Here is an 18,777-nt window from a genome sequence, read left to right on the forward strand (position 1 = left end):
CCGCAAGTCCCACACGGACGCTGCCACCCTGCGCACCCTGCAACATCACTTTAAGCTGCCAGTGCACCGACTGCTGTGCGACGTGCCCACACGGTGGAACTCTACGCTCCACATGTTGGCCAGGCTCTATGAACAACGGAGAGCTATAGTCGAATACCAACTCCAACATGGGCGGCGCAGTGGGAGTCAGCCTCCTCAATTCCTTTCAGAAGAGTGGGCCTGGTTGGCAGACATCTGCCATGTCCTTGGTAATTTTGAGGAGTCTACCCAGGTGGTGAGCGGCGATGCTACAATCATTAGCGTCACCATTCCTCTGCTATGCATCTTGAGAAATTCCCTGCAAACCATAAAGGCAGCTGCTTTGCGCTCGGAAACGGGGGCGGGGGAAGACAGTATGCCGCTGGATAGTCAGGGCACCCTCCTGTCTATTTCTCAGCGCGTACAGGAGGAGGAGGAGGAGCATGAGGAGGATGAGGAGGAGGGGGAAGAGACAGCTTGGGCCGCTGCTGACGGTACACCGGCTGATTGCCTGTGATCCTTTCAGCGTGTATGGCCTGAGGAGGAGGAGGAGGAGGAGGAGGAGGATCCTGAAAGTGATCTTCCTAGTGAGGACAGCCACGTGTTGCGTACTGGTACCCTGGCACACATGGCTGACTTCATGTTAGGATGCCTTTCTCGTGACCCTCGCGTTGCACGCATTCTGGCCACGACGGATTACTGGGTGTACACACTGCTCGATCCACGGTATAAGGAGAACCTGCCCACTCTGATTCCCGAAGAGGAAAGGGGTTCGAGAGTGTTGCTATACCACAGGACCCTTGCGGACAAGCTGATGGTAAAATTCCCAGCCGACAGCGCTAGTGGCAGAAGGGGCAGTACCGAGGGCAAGGTAGCAGGGGAGGTGCGGAGATCGAGCAGCATGTACATCCCAGGCAGTGCAACAGTCTTTAAGGGCCTGGCCAGCTTTATGGCTCCCCACCAAGACTATGTCACCGCTCCCCAGTCACGGCTGAGTCGGCGGGAGCACTGTAAAAGGATCGTGAGGGAGTACGTAGCGGATCGCACGACCATCCTTGGTGACGCCTCTGCCCCCTACAACTACTGGGTGTCGAAGCTGGACACGTGGCCTGAACTAGCGCTGTATGCCCTTGAGGTGCTTGCTTGTCCTGCGGCTAGTGTCTTGTCGGAAAGGGTGTTTAGTGCGGCTGGGGGAATCATCACAGATAAGCGTAGCCGCTTGTCAACCGACAGTGCCGACAGGCTAACACTCATCAAGATGAACAAAGGCTGGATTTCCCCAGACTTCTGTTCTCCACCAGCGGACAGCAGCGATACGTAAGCAATACGTAGGCTGCACCCGCGGATGGAAGCTACGTTCTCTCTCACCATCCAAAACGGGGACATTTCTGCTTCATCAATCTGTGTCTAATATTCCTCCTCCTCCTCCTGCTCCTCCTCCTGAAATCTCACGTAATCACGCTGAACGGGCAATTTTTCTTAGGGCCACAAGGCTCACTCAAATAATTTTTCTTAACAATTTTTATAAGTTTCAATGCGCTTAAAAGCGTTGGAACTTTAACTTGAACCAATTTTTCGTTACACTGGGCTGCCTACAGGCCTAGTTACCACTTAAGCCACATTAACCATTGCTTACATGGAACGAAGACTGCGCTCCCGCTATACTGCTGCTTCAGAATTGTTACTGGGGCCTGTCTTGAGTGCTACTATTGCTTACATGGAACGAAGACTGCGCTCCCGCTATACTGCTGCTTCAGAATTGTTACTGGGGCCTGTCTTGAGTGCTACTATTGCTGACATGGAACGGACACGTGGAGAGGACACGTAGTGCCTCAAAAACATCCCCCTCCTCCTCCAACAGGGAAAACATTGTTGGCAAATGCCTTTGCATTGGTTCGTCTGGTGGCAGTCCAAGAATTTCACCTTTACCGACACTACAAGAGAGCCCCCCCACCATCCCCCCGCCACGGCCTACTTAATCCTGGCCACATTCCGAAAACCAACAAAATACAACCGTGCTACTAGGTCCGCAGTCACCACCACATTACCACCAACGCGGTTACTGTTAAGGTGCATATAACCACGGACACGTGGAGAGGACACGTAGTGCCTCAAAAACATCCCCCTCCTCCTCCAACAGGGAAAACATTGTTGGCAAATGCCTTTGCATTGGTTCGTCTGGTGGCAGTCCAAGAATTTCACCTTTACCGACACTACAAGAGAGCCCCCCCACCATCCCCCCGCCACGGCCTACTTAATCCTGGCCACATTCCGAAAACCAACAAAATACAACCGTGCTACTAGGTCCGCAGTCACCACCACATTACCACCAACGCGGTTACTGTTAAGGTGCATATAACCACGGACACGTGGAGAGGACACGTAGTGCCTCAAAAACATCCCCCTCCTCCTCCAACAGGGAAAACATTGTTGGCAAATGCCTTTGCATTGGTTCGTCTGGTGGCAGTCCAAGAATTTCACCTTTACCGACACTACAAGAGAGCCCCCCCACCATCCCCCCGCCACGGCCTACTTAATCCTGGCCACATTCCGAAAACCAACAAAATACAACCGTGCTACTAGGTCCGCAGTCACCACCACATTACCACCAACGCGGTTACTGTTAAGGTGCATATTACCAGTCTGACTGGGGCATGCAGACACCTTGACAGAATGAATAGTGTGTGGCACATAGGTTCCCCATTGCTATGCCCACGTGTGCAGCTCCTGATGGCGGTGGCACAGGATTCTATTTCTCATTGCTTCTGTACAGCATTGTGGGCTATCGCCCCGCCCCTTTTAAAGAGGGTCGCTGCCTAGCCGTGCCAACCTCTGCAGTGTGTGCCTGCGGTCCCTCGTCATGGCAGACGCAATTCTAAATAGACATGAGCGTGGTGTGGCATGAGGGCAGCTGAAGGCTGCCCAGGGACACTTTGGTGTGCGCTGTGGGGGGGAGGGGGGGCGGTTGGGCAGCATGTAACCCAGGAGAAGTGTCAGTGGAGTGTCATGCAGGCAGTGATTGTGCTTTGTTGGAGGTAGTGTGGTGCTTAGCAAAGGTATGCCATGCTAATGAGCGCTTTTCAGAAGTAAAAGTTGTTGGGAGGGGGGGGGGGCCCACTCTTGCCGCTATTGTGGCTTAATAGTGGGACCTGTGAACTTAGGATGCAGCCCAACATGTAGCCCCTCGCCTGCCCTATCCGTCACTGTGTCATTCCCATCACTTTCCTGAATTGCCCAGATTTTCACACATGAAAACCTTAGCGAGCATCGGCGAAATACAAAAATGTTCTGGTCGCCCATTGACTTCAATGGGGTTCGTTGTTCGAAACGAACCCTCGAGCATCACGGGAAGTTCGTTACGAATAACGAACACCCGAACATTTTGGTGTTCGCTCATCTCTAATAAGGATACATCACCTCTCAGGTACTGTCAGCTCCCTGCGTCTCCCCTGAAGCTTCCCGGCATTTGCTTGAATCATTGAATGGCTGTGATTGGTTCATTGAGCGCTGGTTTTGATTGATTCTGAAGTGCCGTAGCTCAGCCAATCAAGGACAGAGCTTCCTGGAGGCAGGCATTTTCACAGTCCTGACCAGGAAGCTCTGCCGGAGAACCTAAAGCAAGTGTCGGGGAGCTTTAGTGGAGACGGGCGGGGAGCTGACATCATTTGAGAGGTGATGTATTCTTTTTTTTATGCAGCTAAGGCTTATTCTTGGGGTAGGACTTATATTTCAAGCTCCCCCTGAAAATCCTGGCAAAAGAGCCCTACAAAGTCACGTGACTTTGTACCGACACAAAATCGTGATAGCACCACGAGAATATTCAGCAATATCACACAGAACACAGATGCGATATTGCTGTGATTTTCTCGCGGCAATGTTGCGTCGCCCGTGTGGAAGCGGCCTTAATGTTAATATAAATGCAAAAATATAATAAAACAATTGATTGAAACAACCCTATCAGGGAAAATACAGAAGTAATGCAAATAGGCGAGATTTGGGGTGTAGAAACAATCAAATATATTATAGGGCAAAAGGGGATAATAATGACGTATAATGACCATAATGATGTCTGTAAATGCTCCAAAAGACCACAGGTCACCCACCCTGAAAAGAGCAACCCCGTTTGGAAACAGTACTTCACCCTATTGCACCCTTACAAATCTTTAATCTAACACTTTCATACAAGAAGTCCCAGTCCTAATATGTTTCGTTTTTAAAGAGGTTTTCTGGGACTTCAATATTGATGACCTATCCTCAGGATAGTGACCTATCAGATCGATGGGGGTCACCGGCATTCCGTGGCTTCTTCAATCAGCTGATGAGAGAGGGTCTCCATTGGCAGACCCCCACCAATCTGATATTGATGACCTATCCTAAGGATAGGTTAGGTCATTAATACTTTAGTCCCAGAAAACCCCTGTAATGGAGGGTCAGATTCTCCAAACAAAGTAGGACTGCCATAAACCATACATAGTAAGAGATATACCTATCAATATCATAAGCACAAGACATGACTTATTATCTATGAGTTTGTATGATAACAAAAGGATCATGAAGAATAAAATTTTCTCTCTCATGAACGCAATGCAGCGAGATGACATTGCCTCACGTGAGCATGGCAGCCAGCCATGACATGCCAACATCCAATTGCACAGACCCTTGGGTAAGGTATAAGGCAGCATTCACAGCACAGACTGTCCACAGCAAGATATGGGGCCAGGGAAGACAGAGGGGCACTATGTACATTTCAGAAGCCACAAAGGGGATAATAAATAAGTTTCAGAAGCCAGAGGGGCATTAGAACTTTGTTGTGGTACTAATACCGAGATAAGCATTGGGGGTAGCGGCAGAATGTGGAGTGCGTGCAGAGACAAAACCATAACTAGAAGACATCTGCATGGCGGTCTAAGCCAAGGTAAAGAAGAAAAATTAAAACAGACAATACTAATCAGGAAAAACACCACCTGTGATTACTGGAGGTAACTGCACTGTAATCACTATCACTATATAGAGCTGATACCTGACAATTATGCGGAGACTGCATTATTTAGAGGTACTTTAGAGCTAAACCTACCATTCTAGAGATAAACCTTCTGTAATATAATTATTTTTGGTGGGGCTATGCTTTGGGGCCTCATTCTTCTATGCTTTGGGGCCTCATGACATTCCTGGGAGCTGGGCTGTCACATTAAATTTGCTTGTGATAAGAAAACCCCCTTTAAGCATTTTCATTAAACTTTCAGACACTAAGAACTCAAGAATGTACATGCTTTAAAATACAGGGTGTCCTAAAAAATGTATACACATTTTAATAGGTTATAACTGACTGGTGGACATCAATAAAAACTGGTGCAAAGGAAAACTAACTTAATTGCCTATTGCAGATTACACCTCTGGAAAATGAAAGCAGAGTCCTGATTGGTTGCTATCAACAAGATAATTGCTTGTGCTCAAAAGCTCAAGGACCATACATTAGTCAAACACTTGGAAATCTTCAGGGCTCTCAATGAAATGAATACAGGTCAGTATACCTGCCCGGCCTGTGCCTCACGCACAACTCGACCCGATAACTTGTAGGAACTGGAGACCCCCTTTTAATTGGACCATTACTTTTGACGCTACGGTGACTGGTGCCATTTATTTGAACTTGCGCATTCAAGAGAACTTCGAGGATGAGGGTTTTTATTTCCAACAAGGTGGAGCCCCCCCCATCGTGATGTAGGGGCCTACCTTGATGACAATCAAACAAATGAATTGGATGAAGAGGTTCAGTTGAATACCCCTCACATTCACCAGACCTCATGCCACTAGACTTTTTAATGGAAAAACTAAAAAGATAAAGTTTACGGCAAAACACAGCAACAGTCAACAAATTGAGGACAGCCATTGAATAAGAAAGTGCACAAACACGGAGTAAAATGATCCTTGATGCTTGTGATTCCATTGCTTTGTATTGTCTGCAGTGCCCGGACCAGAATGGTCATCAGTAGAGATGAGCGAGCGTTCTCGTCCGAGCTTGATGCTCGTTCGAGCATTAGGGTACTCGAGACGAGCACCACGCGGTGTTCGAGTCACTTCCATTTTCTTCCCAGAAAAGTTTGCGCCGTTTTCTGGCCAATAGAAACACAGGGAAGGCATTACAACTTCCTCCTGTGAAGTTCCAGCCCTATCCCACCCCCCTGCAGTGAGTGGCTGGGGAGATCAGGTGACACCCGAGTACATAAACTGGGGCCGGCCGCGGCTCGCCACAGATGCACGCTGAGAGACATTAGGGAAAGTGCCGTCTTGCTGTAGCTGCTATAGGGAGAGTGTTAGGCTGTTATCTTCGTCTTCAAGAACAACAATGGTCCTTCTTAGGGCCACATCTGACCGTGTGCAGTACTGTTGAGGCTGCTTTTAGCAGTTTTGCACATTTTTTTTTTTTGTATATCAGGCGTTCAGACCATAGCGTCCTCAGTCTGCAGTCATTTTACTGAGTATAGGGGCAGTACTGGTGAGGCAGGGACAGTGGTACAGGGAAAGAGATATACTGGCTATATAGGCAGTGGGCTTTTTCAAAAAAATTGGAAAACAAAATCTTTGGGCTGCCTGTGACCGTGTTCAGTTTACTGCGTGTCTGCTGGGGGTAGTAGTCGCTCACTATTACCCAGCTAGGTGTTACTGCAGCCTTGCACATAATTTTTTCTGGCTGCACTGTGCTTTCAATAACCACAGTTATCCTCCAACAGGGAAATCCATATACAGGCTATATAGGCAGTGGGCTTTTTCCCAAAAATTGGAAAAAATACTATATTTGGGCTACCTGTGACCGTCTTCAGTTTACTGCGTGTGTGCTGGGGGTAGTAGTCGCTCATTGTTACCCAGCTAAGCCTGTGACCGTCTACAGTTTACTGCATGTCTGCTGGGGGTAGTAGTCGCTCATTAATACCCAGCCTTGCGCATAATTTTTTCTGGCTGCACTGTGCTTTTAATAACCACAGTCATCCTCCAACAGGGAAATCCATATACAGGTTATATAGGCAGTGGGCTTTTTCCCAAAATTTGGAAAAAAATACTATATTTGGGCTGCCTGTGACCATCTTCAGTTTACTGCGTGTCTGCTGGGGGTAGTAGTCGCTCATTATTACCCAGCCAAGCCTGTGACCGGAAGTTTGACTCGAGTAACGAGCACCCGAGCATTTTGGTGCTCGCTCATCTCTAGTCATCAGTTTGAAAACAGACGGACACAAAAAAACATATAAAAAAAACCTACAGGCTTTTTCTTACACCCCAGTATGACCCCTTTGCGTGACCTTTGGTGGATAATTTTGGTGTCATTAGATTTCTTACATCCTCACCACTACCGTAAAATCATAAAATTAGATTTTGATACATTGAGTGACCCATCAGGCCAGTTCATAGTTCCTATGTTAAGTCTAGCGGCGCAGTCGTGCTTCAGCCAACCGGGCCTCTAGGCTCCTTTACACTGGCGAGGGCGGTATCGGGCTGTGAATCTTGGCCCGATATCATCCTCGCAATCCATGTTTAAACCCCTTGATGCGAGGTGTTTTCACATGGAAACAGCCTTGCAACCCTGTGGGGCTGAAGGAATCCCCTGCCACTTCTGTTACAGTCACGGCAGGAGATCTCGATGTTCTCCCATTGTTTTCAATGTGGCCGATGCTGCTGCCGCCGGCCCAATTGTAGACAATGGGCTATATCACACAAAGAAAGGACATACTGTGATTTTTTTCCTGCAACGCAGTGCCATGTAGGGGAACATTGCGAATGTGAATGAACCCATTTCATGTTCGCGTCAATCTAGTCACTTCTGTATGAATGAATAAGCTGTATGTTAATAAACACTAACTTTCTAATCATTCAAAGTGTGTCTACATTTTTTGGAACACCCTGTATTTTAGTTTTGTGAAAGATCACGAAATTCACCCATTTATTCCCGGCAGCGTTAGTGTCTTCTGATGATTTGAACTGGAAATGTCCCTTTTTTTTCCCTAAATGCCATGTGTCATCGTGAAGAGCTGCTGTAGTCCTGCCCAGCCCCCAGTCACAGATTGAGAGTCAATGCAATTTGACCATCAGTCCCTGCTCTCTCTGCCACAACTGTCAATGCACATAAAAGTATTGACGGTGACACGTTCACATGCAACTCCCCTCCCATGTCCTTCCTCCATCGATTCAGTGATGAGGACTGAATACAACAACACACTGCTCAGGGGCACGTTGTAAGTAAATTAAAAACTGGAGATGAATTCTTGCAGATTCTGGGTGAATCTGGATGTTTCTAGAGTTAACCTACTAGATGCCAGTCGGATGCATATTCATTCCATACTGTACGACATTGCCAAGCATGAAAAGTCCTTTCAACATGCAGTTGTAAAAGAGATGACTGTCCTCTATCTTTCTTGGACTGTTGGGAAATGCAGCCAATGTTCGATTGTTGGGGGTCAGTTTGCTACCACACCTGCCGATGGCGCTGTACCACTTCATTTCCTGGGTCTTTGCAGTTTTTTTTATGGAGGCTGCATGATTGACCCTTCGGAGACAAAACATTTCTCCAAGTCTGCTGTAAACAGATAAGACCAGTTCCCTGCTGGTCTTCACTTCCAGCGAGGAGGTCACCGCCACTAGGGACATGTGACCACAGTAGTCAATCCCCAGTGCACTTCAGACTGTGATTAGCTGCAGCAGGCAGGTTGTTGGAAAGTTATCGCTACTGCAGCCAGAAATGGCGAACAGCAGAGGAGTGGGCATCGGCGGGACAGGAGTGATGGGGCAGTGGGTGAGGCAAGTTTGGCGTCTTTTATCTTTATACAGCATGTCAGGTCGCTACAAAGAATTTTCATTTTTGGAAAACCCCATGGCCATCTATGCAGAGAGAAGTTGACAAGGTGCTTTCCTAGCACTGCTACTACTTCATCCAAGCAACTGGTGGAGGTTGCAGCTATTGAAAGCTGACATAGCCTAGTGGGCCTTTTACACAGACTGATTATCGTTCAAGAGCGTTCCTCCAAATGTGTGTTTGTCCGACGATCAGATCGTGAAAAAGAAACAATGATTAACCTGATCAGCCAATGCTCATTCGTCGGCTGGTCAACTCGTTTATGCAAGGGTTAAAAGCTAGCTGGTTGGCAGTTCATCTCCCGGTGTAAATAGTGAGATGTACAGCCGGCCTATGACAATGAGTGATCATATTAGCAATCCAGTCAGCTGATTCTTGCCTTGTGTAAAAGAAAATGAAATGGGCCGATTGGAGTGATATGCATGTCGATTGTCAATTGGCTCTCATTACATCAGGTTGAGAATTCGTCCGGTGTAACTGGACCATAACAATATGCCATGTTAATGTAATGTACCGTTGTAGGTTTACCTACAGTCCAACAGTATGTAAATCCATACAATGGGGTGTGCAAACTCAGCTTTGCTACATCTGTAACACATGACATTCTGCTCCTTTCAATTACCACTAGAAGAGTTGAATGGAAAGAGGAAGAGGATGACCAGCAAGACCCAAACAGAAGGTGGGACATGGTGGGGAAATGTGATTCACAAAGTTAGAGTCAAAATGGTGGAGTTTGAAAATACAAAAAAATTTAGGAAGGTGAGTTAAAAAATGTGAATATGAGTAAATCTTGTTTCATTGCGCAACTCCATGTGAACACTCTCACCCACCGATCGCGCTAGCCTCCATATTCACATATCATTTGGTCTGAAATTTCTTCTCTTTGTAACCATCTCTTTCCAACACCTTTAACATCCTCACTCCATAGACAATTGTAATACTGCAGCTAAATAATAACTATGAGAACGACCAACAGAGACGAAACGTATAATATATACATATAACAACTTCCATTTATTGAATAGGTATTCACAAAATTGAGTTTTGTCACCTATCCAAAGAACAGATGATAAAAGTCTTATTGGTGGAGGTCTAACTGCTGAGATCCACACCGATCCCCAGAATGGGGGTCCAATGTCTTCCCCTCTTCTCCTCACTGCGGGCTTACTGCAGTCCCAAGATGATGTGGAGATTGAATATTCAGAGTGACAGCCAAGCATGCGTAATGCTGCTCCATGTATTAAGAGGCTCTGTGAGTGTCTGTCTCATCGGTGTCCTCCACAGGTGTAACTAGTCCCTCATTTGGTAGTTTGGAAGCCTGATGTTGAGGGGGCGCACATATTTGCCCTCCTGTATCAGTAGGTATATCGCTGTTTTCAGCGATCATTCGTTTTTATATTTCCCTTTCTGTGATACATTTATAATAGTGTAGGGACTCACAAAACGCGAGGAGCCTTGATGATTGGCTTGTGAGCTCAAGTATTTTGGCCAAAATCCAACAAATACCTCGCATTAATTATGTATTATTCACATTCAGTGCGGCTTTAAATGCCGGGGAAGTCCAGAGTGACAGAACCAATGTGGTTCCCTTTTTGAGGTGCATATTTCCCTTTCTGTGATACATGTATTTCAATGGGGCTGATGGAAATAGCTGAATATAAGCCGTCAGCTATCTCTGACAGTCCCACTGAAGATGAATGGCGCGGCACTGCACTTGCTTGACCATTGCTTTGTACAATCCAGTAAGCTTGCAGTGAGGACAAGAGGGTATCATGGGAACCCCATTCTCAGGATCGATGGAGGGTCTCAGCAGAGAGACCCTTACCAATCAGGCTTTTATCACCTATCCTATGGTTAAGTGAAAAGTGGAAAAACCTTTTAAAAGTTACATTAAGCAAATACATTTGTCTATAACTATGGAGATAATGATGTACGCACCTTCCTGAGGCCTGAACTCTTCAGCTCCAAAACATCCATTGTATAGTTGACTCTTCGACCGTAGTGATCAAATTGTACATTTCCAGTTAATCCCTGTATTCGAACCTTTAAATGGAAAAAAATGTGTATATACATAAATATCCTAATAATTCATTAGTTAGATTAATTAGATGTATTATGGAAACATCTTGATTATGCTGGACTCTGGTCCGCCAGTTATATAAGACCGCACATCAAACACAACTTTCATACACTGATCCTAAAGTCTAAAGAGACCTACAGTATTCCAGTATGCATAAAAAAAACAAAACGTTAGTCAGCGACTCCTAACAAGGTGAAATAAATTGACAAATCCATGTCTGCTGTAACTGTAATGTAAAAAACAAGTAAACCTTTTGGATGTACCAGGATTTCTGCATTATTTTTTAATAAAATGTGATTTGATTGTTATTTAAGTCACAGTTAGAGGCAATCACAATCTAACTAATAGCACGCAAATAGTTGTACTGTTCAGTATCTTTCCTTTAACACAGTATCTAAACATCCACAAAGCAGGAAGGGAAAGTAAGTGAATCTCTCTTCTCCAAGACATGACTGACATGAAGAAGATAAGATAGGAAGTGCATATTTCACAGGTGCTTTGCCCATTAAATAAAGGCACAGAAAGTGCGGTTACAAACAAATCTGTTCTTCTCAAAAAAGATTGGTTAGTGTGAACCATGCCTCAATGCAAACAACTTTTAAAAAATTGCAGAAGACGTGTTATAGAGATGTACGAAGCCGAACAAGACTACAATGGTTAGAGACTTAAGGCTGGTTTCACACAGCTGAGAAAATCGTGCAAGATTTCTATGGTGTGAGATGCACAAATCTTGCACAAATATGAACCCCATTCATTTGAATAGGTTCATACACATGAGCGATATTTTCCTGCATAGCACTGTGATGCAATGCTATACAGCAAATACATCGCAGCATCTTCTATCTTCTTGCGATATCAACCATTGTTATTAATGGGGTCAGCGGCAGCAGCGCTGGCTCCATTTAAAGCAATAGGAGAACTCTATGACCCTCTGCCACGACTGTGACAACCCCGGCTAGGGGAATCCCATCAGCTGTGGCTGGGAAAATCCCTTTAACTGCGGCTGGGGCAATCCCGTCAGCTTTGGCCGGGAGAATCCCTTCAGCTGCGGCTGGGAGAATCCCTTCAGCTGCAGCTGGGGGGAATGCCTTCAGCTGCAGCTGGGGGGAATGCCTTCAGCTGCGGCTGGGGGGAATCCCTTCGGCTGCGGCTGGGGGGAATCCCTTCGGCTGCGGCTGGGGGGAATCCCTTCGGCTGCGGCTGGGGGGAATCCCTTCGGCTGCGGCTGGGGGGAATCCCTTCGGCTGCGGCTGGGGGGAATCCCTTCGGCTGCGGCGGGGGGGAATCCCTCCGGCTGCGGCGGGGGGGAATCCCTCTGGCTGCGGCGGGGGGAATCCCTTTGGCTGCGGCTGGGGGGAATCCCTTCGGCTGCGGGGAATCCCTCCGGCTGCGGCTGCGGGGAATCCCTCCGGCTGCGGCTGGGGGGAATCCCTCCGGCTGCGGCTGGGGGGAATCCCTCCGGCTGCGGCTGGGGGGAATCCCTTCGGCTGCGGCTGGGGGGAATCCCTTAGGCGGCGGCTGGGGGGAATCCCTTCAGCGGCGGCTGGGGGGAATGCCTTCGGCGGCGGCTGGGGGGAATGCCTTCAGCGGCGGCTGTGGAATCCCTTCATTCCTGCGGGGAGGAAGGGATTCCCTGTAGTGATGCGAGGCTGTTTTCACATGAAAATGCATCACATCCACAGGGCTTTCACATGATGGAAAGTGTGATATCAGGCTGTGATGCTCGGCACAATATCGCCCTCGCCCATGTGAAACTAGCCTAAGTGTACATCAATTCAAATCTAAGACCAACTGGAGAAAATCCAGAACTGTTGCTATTCTCCCTAGGAGCAGGTGTCCTGTTAGAAGGTTTGCCCAAGGTAAGAAAACTGCCGTCAATGGGTCCTCCATGCATTAGACTAAAAAATCAGCCTCAAAACTTTGTTTTTCAAAAATAAGTTAGAACGATACAATTTGAGGGCTTATTCAGACGAGCGACGTTTTACTGCAGAGATAGCCACGCAGACACAACGCAGCTATCTGAGCATTAAATCAAGTGAACAGAAGCCATGAGCATGTAGCGGCTGCTTTTAGAGAGTATGCGGCTCTCTCCTTCCTGCCCCCTCCCGTTGCCAACCAGCTCCCATAGGAATCTATGGGAGCCGCCGACACTGTCATCAAAAGAGAGGACATGTCCTCTGTTTCGACGGAGAGAAATTTCGGCATCAAAAAAATCAAAAAATCTGTTGATGTGTGATTTCTTCAGTCTGTGAAAAAATCATTCATCTGAAAGATGTGAGTGTGAGTGTTTAAGTAGTAGTAATTTATTACCTGTTTTAAAGTTCTCTCCATATCAATTCCTTGCCCCCAGGGAGCAGCAGGGTTGGCAAGACAATCGCCGGCATTTCCTCTTCTTGAAAGATCAATTTTTTGTCGGCGTAAGTTACGGAAAGCTTCGGCCATCACCAGAACGCCATCATAAGTCAGTGCGGAGGTATACTGCCGAAAGGAAAAATAAGTGTTTTACGTGGACTGTAATTATACAGTATATGTGAAAAGTATAGAATATTAATAGCGGACAAAGGATTCATAATTCACAGATGTAGTATGTACTACTATACAGTTATTAGAGACTAATTCCACCAATACTGCAGATGAGGTACTTGCAATCACCATCTTCTGGTTTCCCACCAGGTTTTCCGATTTCCTCTCACATCCCAAAAACTCATAGGTTGACTGTCCCTGGACTTTTTATATATTTTGTTTTATGACCAACAGCTCATCAACAGGTGATCAGCTGGATCCCAGTGCTTGGATCCCCATTGATCTGCTGATTCCCATAGCGGTCAGCACAGGAGACAGAAAGATGCATTGTAGTACCGACTCGAGCTACTGCACTATGGTCAGCGCATACTGCTTCGTACATAGACCATAGTGACCACAAATTCCACATGATAGGAGATAACTTGCTAATCAATGGAAGGGTCTCACCTTTGAGACCCCACAAATCTTGAGAAGAGGGGTCCCACTTCCTACGCTGCCTGTCATTGTGGGGTTGCTTCTCTCCCTGTAGTGACGTCAGAATGAATGGAGTACTGGCCGAGCATACTTGACGCTCAGCTATTTTTGGCAGCCCCACTGAAAGTGAATGGAGCCGTAGGGTTCTTGTGCGACTGTTGCTTCATTCAGTCTCTTCCTCACTAAGGTGAAGGGGGGCTTGTGCCTGCAGGAAGAGGGGCACTGGACCCCCATTCCTAGCATCTGTGAGGTTCTCAGCAGCTGAGGGCCCCACTGATTAGCAAGTTATCCCCTATCCTGCTACATCTTTACCAAACATGTTTTGCAGCGCTCATGATTTAATTTCCCTTTCTCAAACACACACTAGTCAGGTACCCAGAAACAGGTATTTGGTATCCCAAAATGTGTTCCCTCTTAATCCCTTGAGGAAGCAGACCTTTTTTCCCCCCATTTTCATTTTTTTCCTCCTCCCTTTTAAAAAATCATTACTCTCGTCGCTGTACGAGGGCTTGTTGTTTTTTGCTGGACAAGTTGTATTTTTCAATGGTGCAATTTATTGTACCATATAATGTACTGAAAAACTTTTAAAAAATTCTAAGTGGAATGAAATGGAAAAAAACTAAAATCCTTCATCTTTGGGTGCGTCTTGTTTCTATGGCGCACAAACCGCAACAAAAATGACATAATTTTTTTTCTAAGGGTTGGTGCGATTACTACAATACCAAATTTATATAGTTTTTTTTTTGCTGTACTACTTTAACTTTCTTTCAAAGATATTTAATTGTTTTAATTATTTTCTGGCGCCATCTTCTGACAGCCATAACCTTTTTTATTTTTCCGTTGACATAGGGCTCATTTTCAGCCAGACGTCCTGTAGCTCTGGCGTTGGTTAATTTTTTTCTCTGATCACATTCACCATGTAAGGCAAATAATGCATTACTTTGATAGATCAGACTTTTACGGACGCAGTGATACCAAATATTTTTTTTAATGTTTTATTATTTAGGTTTTTTTAATATAAATATGGCAAAACTTTTTTTTTAGTGTTTATTACCTTTTATTTTTTTTAATAATTAGTAAAACTTTTTTGAACTTATTACATTTTTTTTTAGTCCCCATAAAGGACAAAATCTTGTGATGCTTTGATCGCTCCTGCAGTATGATGTAATGCCATAGCATTAGTCTGGCTCCACACGAGCGATAACGCTTTTCCATATATCTTTATTCACTGCGATTTGTAAGCACCAGCGATGCTTTTTTTCCAAATAATTTTGCAGCGCTGCTGCCTGCGATAAAGACGCACAACAAATTCTTGCAATTTTTAATTGCATAACTCAATGGGACGTTGTAATGTTAAAATCGCATCGCAACCCGTGTTTGTACCGTTGCAATATGATAAAAAGAAGCCTCCATAAGAATACATGGGACATTTAAAAAATCGCACATCGCAGAATGATAGAGCATGCCACCATTTTATTATCCCGTCAACATCGCATTAGTGAAAACATCGCAGATGGGAAGGAAACTGTTGTAAAGCATTGGTTTCATATTCTGCTTTTTTACTGACTATCGCAGCAGGCGAAGATCGCACAATGTGGAGCGAACCTTAGGCCTATTTAACACGGGTGACATGATATCGCCATGAGAAAATCGCAGCAATATCGCATTGGTGGCCTGTGAGATCTCGCTGCATTTTTTCGCAGCGATACCGCGATTTTATGGCACCATGAAATAAAAGGAAGTGCTGCCTCTGATTGGCTGAGCGCTGTGACTCTCAGCCAATCAGAGCCAGCACTCGATGAGCCAATCACAGCCATTCATTGGCTGTGATCGATTCATCGAGTGCTGGCTCTGATTGGCTGAGCCATGGCCCTCAGCCAATCAGAGGCAGCGCTTCCTAGAGGTGGGGATTTTCCAATCCCTGGCCAGAAGAGATGCTGAAGACCAGTGCCTGGGATCAGGAAGAAGATGATCCGGAGTCGGACAGCACTTCTATGTGTTTTTTTTAATTTTTATCTGTATCTAGGGCTTATTTAGGGCTTTCACAATACAATTTCCTACTGTCAAAGTTGCATTGCACCGCATGAAAATGCGATGTAACAGAGAGGAAGGCTCCATATGGAAACATGGGCTACAAAACATCGCAAGTCCTGTGTATATCGCCAGACCCGCAAGGTTTTTGATTCGCAATGTCGCATGCTAAAAAACATCCTAAATGTGAAGGAACCCATAGGAAAGCATGGGCTTCAGATACATGTGAGTTGTAGCTTTGTCACAACGCAAGAAAATCACGCGACTTTGTCGCCTGTGTGAAGGTGGCCTTACATCATACTGCGATATGACAGGTATTCTATTAACTCTGCAATGGCAGGCCTTGGACCCCCAAACATTGGTTGGGGGCATTTAAATGCCGCTGTCAGAATTGACAGCGGCATTTAAAGGGTTAACAACTCCGATCAGCGGTGCGGCTTATCGGAGCTGTTGCGGGCGGGCGCGCATATACATTCGTGTGAATCTAGCCTACCTCAGAAATTTCCTGAGGGAGATTACCCCAGAGATTCCTTGAAAGAGATTACCTCAGAGACTTCCTGAGAGAGATTACCTTAGAGATTTCCTAAAAGAGGCTATCTCAAAGATTTCCTGAGGGAGATTACGGCCTCCTGCAGACGGCGGGGTTGGATCCCACTGCGATAATTCTTGCAGCAGGATGCGAGCCGTGCCCCGGCAGTGACCACCGCGGCTCACCTGCTTCGGCGTCTCTTCCGCAGAGCAGAGCGGAGTTGGCGCGTCACACAGTCAAATCACGTCCGTCTGCATAGGATTGCATTATTTATTGCAATCCTATGGCAGCGGGCACGGGCAGAAATACTGCTGGAAATCCCGCCGCAGAATTTCCGCCTGTGTGCAGGAGGCCTACCTCAGAGATTTCCTGAGAGAGATTACCTCAGAGATTTCCTGAGAGAGATTACCTCAGAGATTTCCTGAGGGAGATTACAGGCTCCTGCAGACTGACAGGGTCAGATCTCGCTGCGAGAATTCTCGCAGAAGGATGCGAGCTATGCCCCTGCAGTGACCACCGCGGCTCACCTGCTGCGGTGTCTTTTCCACTCCGCTATGTTCCGGCTGCCGTCCAGCCGCCACAAATGCGCAGAGTGGAGCCGGCGGGTCTGCATAGGATTGCATTATTTATTGCAATCCTATGGCAGTGGGCACGGGCAGAAATTCCGCCTGTATGCAGGAGGCCTACCTCAGAGATTTCCTGAGAGATTACCCCAGAAATTCCTTAAAAGATATTACCTCAGAGACTTCCTGAGAGAGATCACCTCAGCGATTTCCTGAGGGAGATTATGGCCTCCTGCAGACGGCTGGGTTGGATCCCGCTGCGAGAATTCTTGCGGCAGGATGCGAGCCGCGCCCCTGCAGTGACCACCGCGGCTCACCTGCTCCAGCGTCTCTTCCGCTCTGCTATGTGCCGGCTGCCGCCCAGCCGGCACAAATGCGCAGAGCAGAGCTGGCGTGTCACGCAGTCAAATCGCGGCCGTCTGCATAGGATTGCATTATTTAATGCAATCCTATGGCAGCGGGCACGGGCAGAAATACTGCAGGAAATCCCGGCGCAGAATTTCCGCCCGTATGCAGGAGGCCTACCTCAGAGATTCCCTAAAAGAGATTACCTCAGAGATATCCTGAGAGATTACCTTAGAAACTAGGACCTATTTCATGGCTATCAGAGGGTTTCTGGACTGTGGTAGGAAACCGGAGAACCCAGAGGAAATCAATCCCAACACGGGGAGAACATACAAACTCCATGCAGATATTGTCCTTGATGGGAGTCAAACCCCAGACCCCAGTGCATTGCACCTGGAATTGGTTGCCATAGTCACACTTCAAGATACAAGAACAAAAGATGTAAAATTCAATCAAAGAGAAAATAGAGATATGGAGCATAGCTAATGGATGTGCAGGGGTCGCCGTTGCACCCACTCCGTTGCCTAAAGGACCCAATGGTCCCTCTGTCAAATAAGAAGGCGCCCTTATTATAAATGGCACATGGAAGGGGCTTTAATAGCCTTTGCACCGGGGCCGTACAGTTACGCCGCCTTCACACAGGCGTATGCGTATTTACGGAACTATCTATGCTTTTTTGCATGTGCATTGGCGTATTTAACTGAACTTTTTGCACGAGGCAAACAGTAACGCACCGACTGAAATGGCTAATTAGTCCCAGATGTGTTCTTTTTCCAGCGGAATTAAGCAGAGTTTCACGCATCTCCTTGCGTATTGCGCACACATCTACACCCCTCCCACTGACTTCTATGGGGACCTTTAGTGCATAAATACCCAGAAAAATAGAGCATGTTCTGTTTTTTTTTTTGTTTTTTTTTGCATGACGAAAATGCGGATAAAATACAAAAATGTGAACCAACCCATTGAAATCAATGGATTTTAATATTTGCGTATTGCATGCGCAAATACGCTGAGAGAAGCCGGACTAAGGCCACCCTCACATGAGCGTATTTAAAAACATTTTACTGCGTTCAGGGCTGCGTTTTTATGTGCCTTGTGCGCATTTCCCTGCATTTTACTGCATATTTTTGCCTAGTAACAACGCAGGCAAGCAAGCTGATGATGTGACAACTTTTTTTTCCCTTCCGGTGGCATAGTAACCTGTGTGAAAAACATAATATCACATGTGCAATTGCATATTTACTGCATTTTTTATGCACCCTATTCATTTCTATGAGTGATTTAGTGCGAGCTGAAATCTGCTTTAAAATGCTGAAAATAGGACATGCTGCCTGCGAAAACACTGGTGTGAGAGGCCTCATTAAAATTAAGTTTC

At 46.4% G+C, this 18,777-nt stretch overlaps 1 protein-coding gene across 4 annotated transcripts in view; it reads right to left on the reverse strand.

The window, feature by feature from the left end:
- GRIA4 (glutamate ionotropic receptor AMPA type subunit 4) overlaps positions 1-18,777 on the reverse strand; it is a 396,500-nt gene that overhangs the window by 120,327 nt on the left and 257,396 nt on the right. For all 4 annotated transcript variants that reach the window (XM_066594081.1, XM_066594082.1, XM_066594083.1 and 1 more), the window contains exons 7-8: positions 13,248-13,415; positions 10,796-10,900 (exon numbers count right to left, since the gene is read on the reverse strand). In XM_066594081.1, coding sequence (XP_066450178.1) covers positions 10,796-10,900; positions 13,248-13,415 — 273 coding nt within the window. The remainder of the gene's footprint in view (positions 1-10,795; positions 10,901-13,247; positions 13,416-18,777) is intronic.

This window comes from Eleutherodactylus coqui, chromosome 1, assembly GCF_035609145.1.
Source record: "Eleutherodactylus coqui strain aEleCoq1 chromosome 1, aEleCoq1.hap1, whole genome shotgun sequence".
NCBI lineage: Eukaryota > Metazoa > Chordata > Amphibia > Anura > Eleutherodactylidae > Eleutherodactylus > Eleutherodactylus coqui.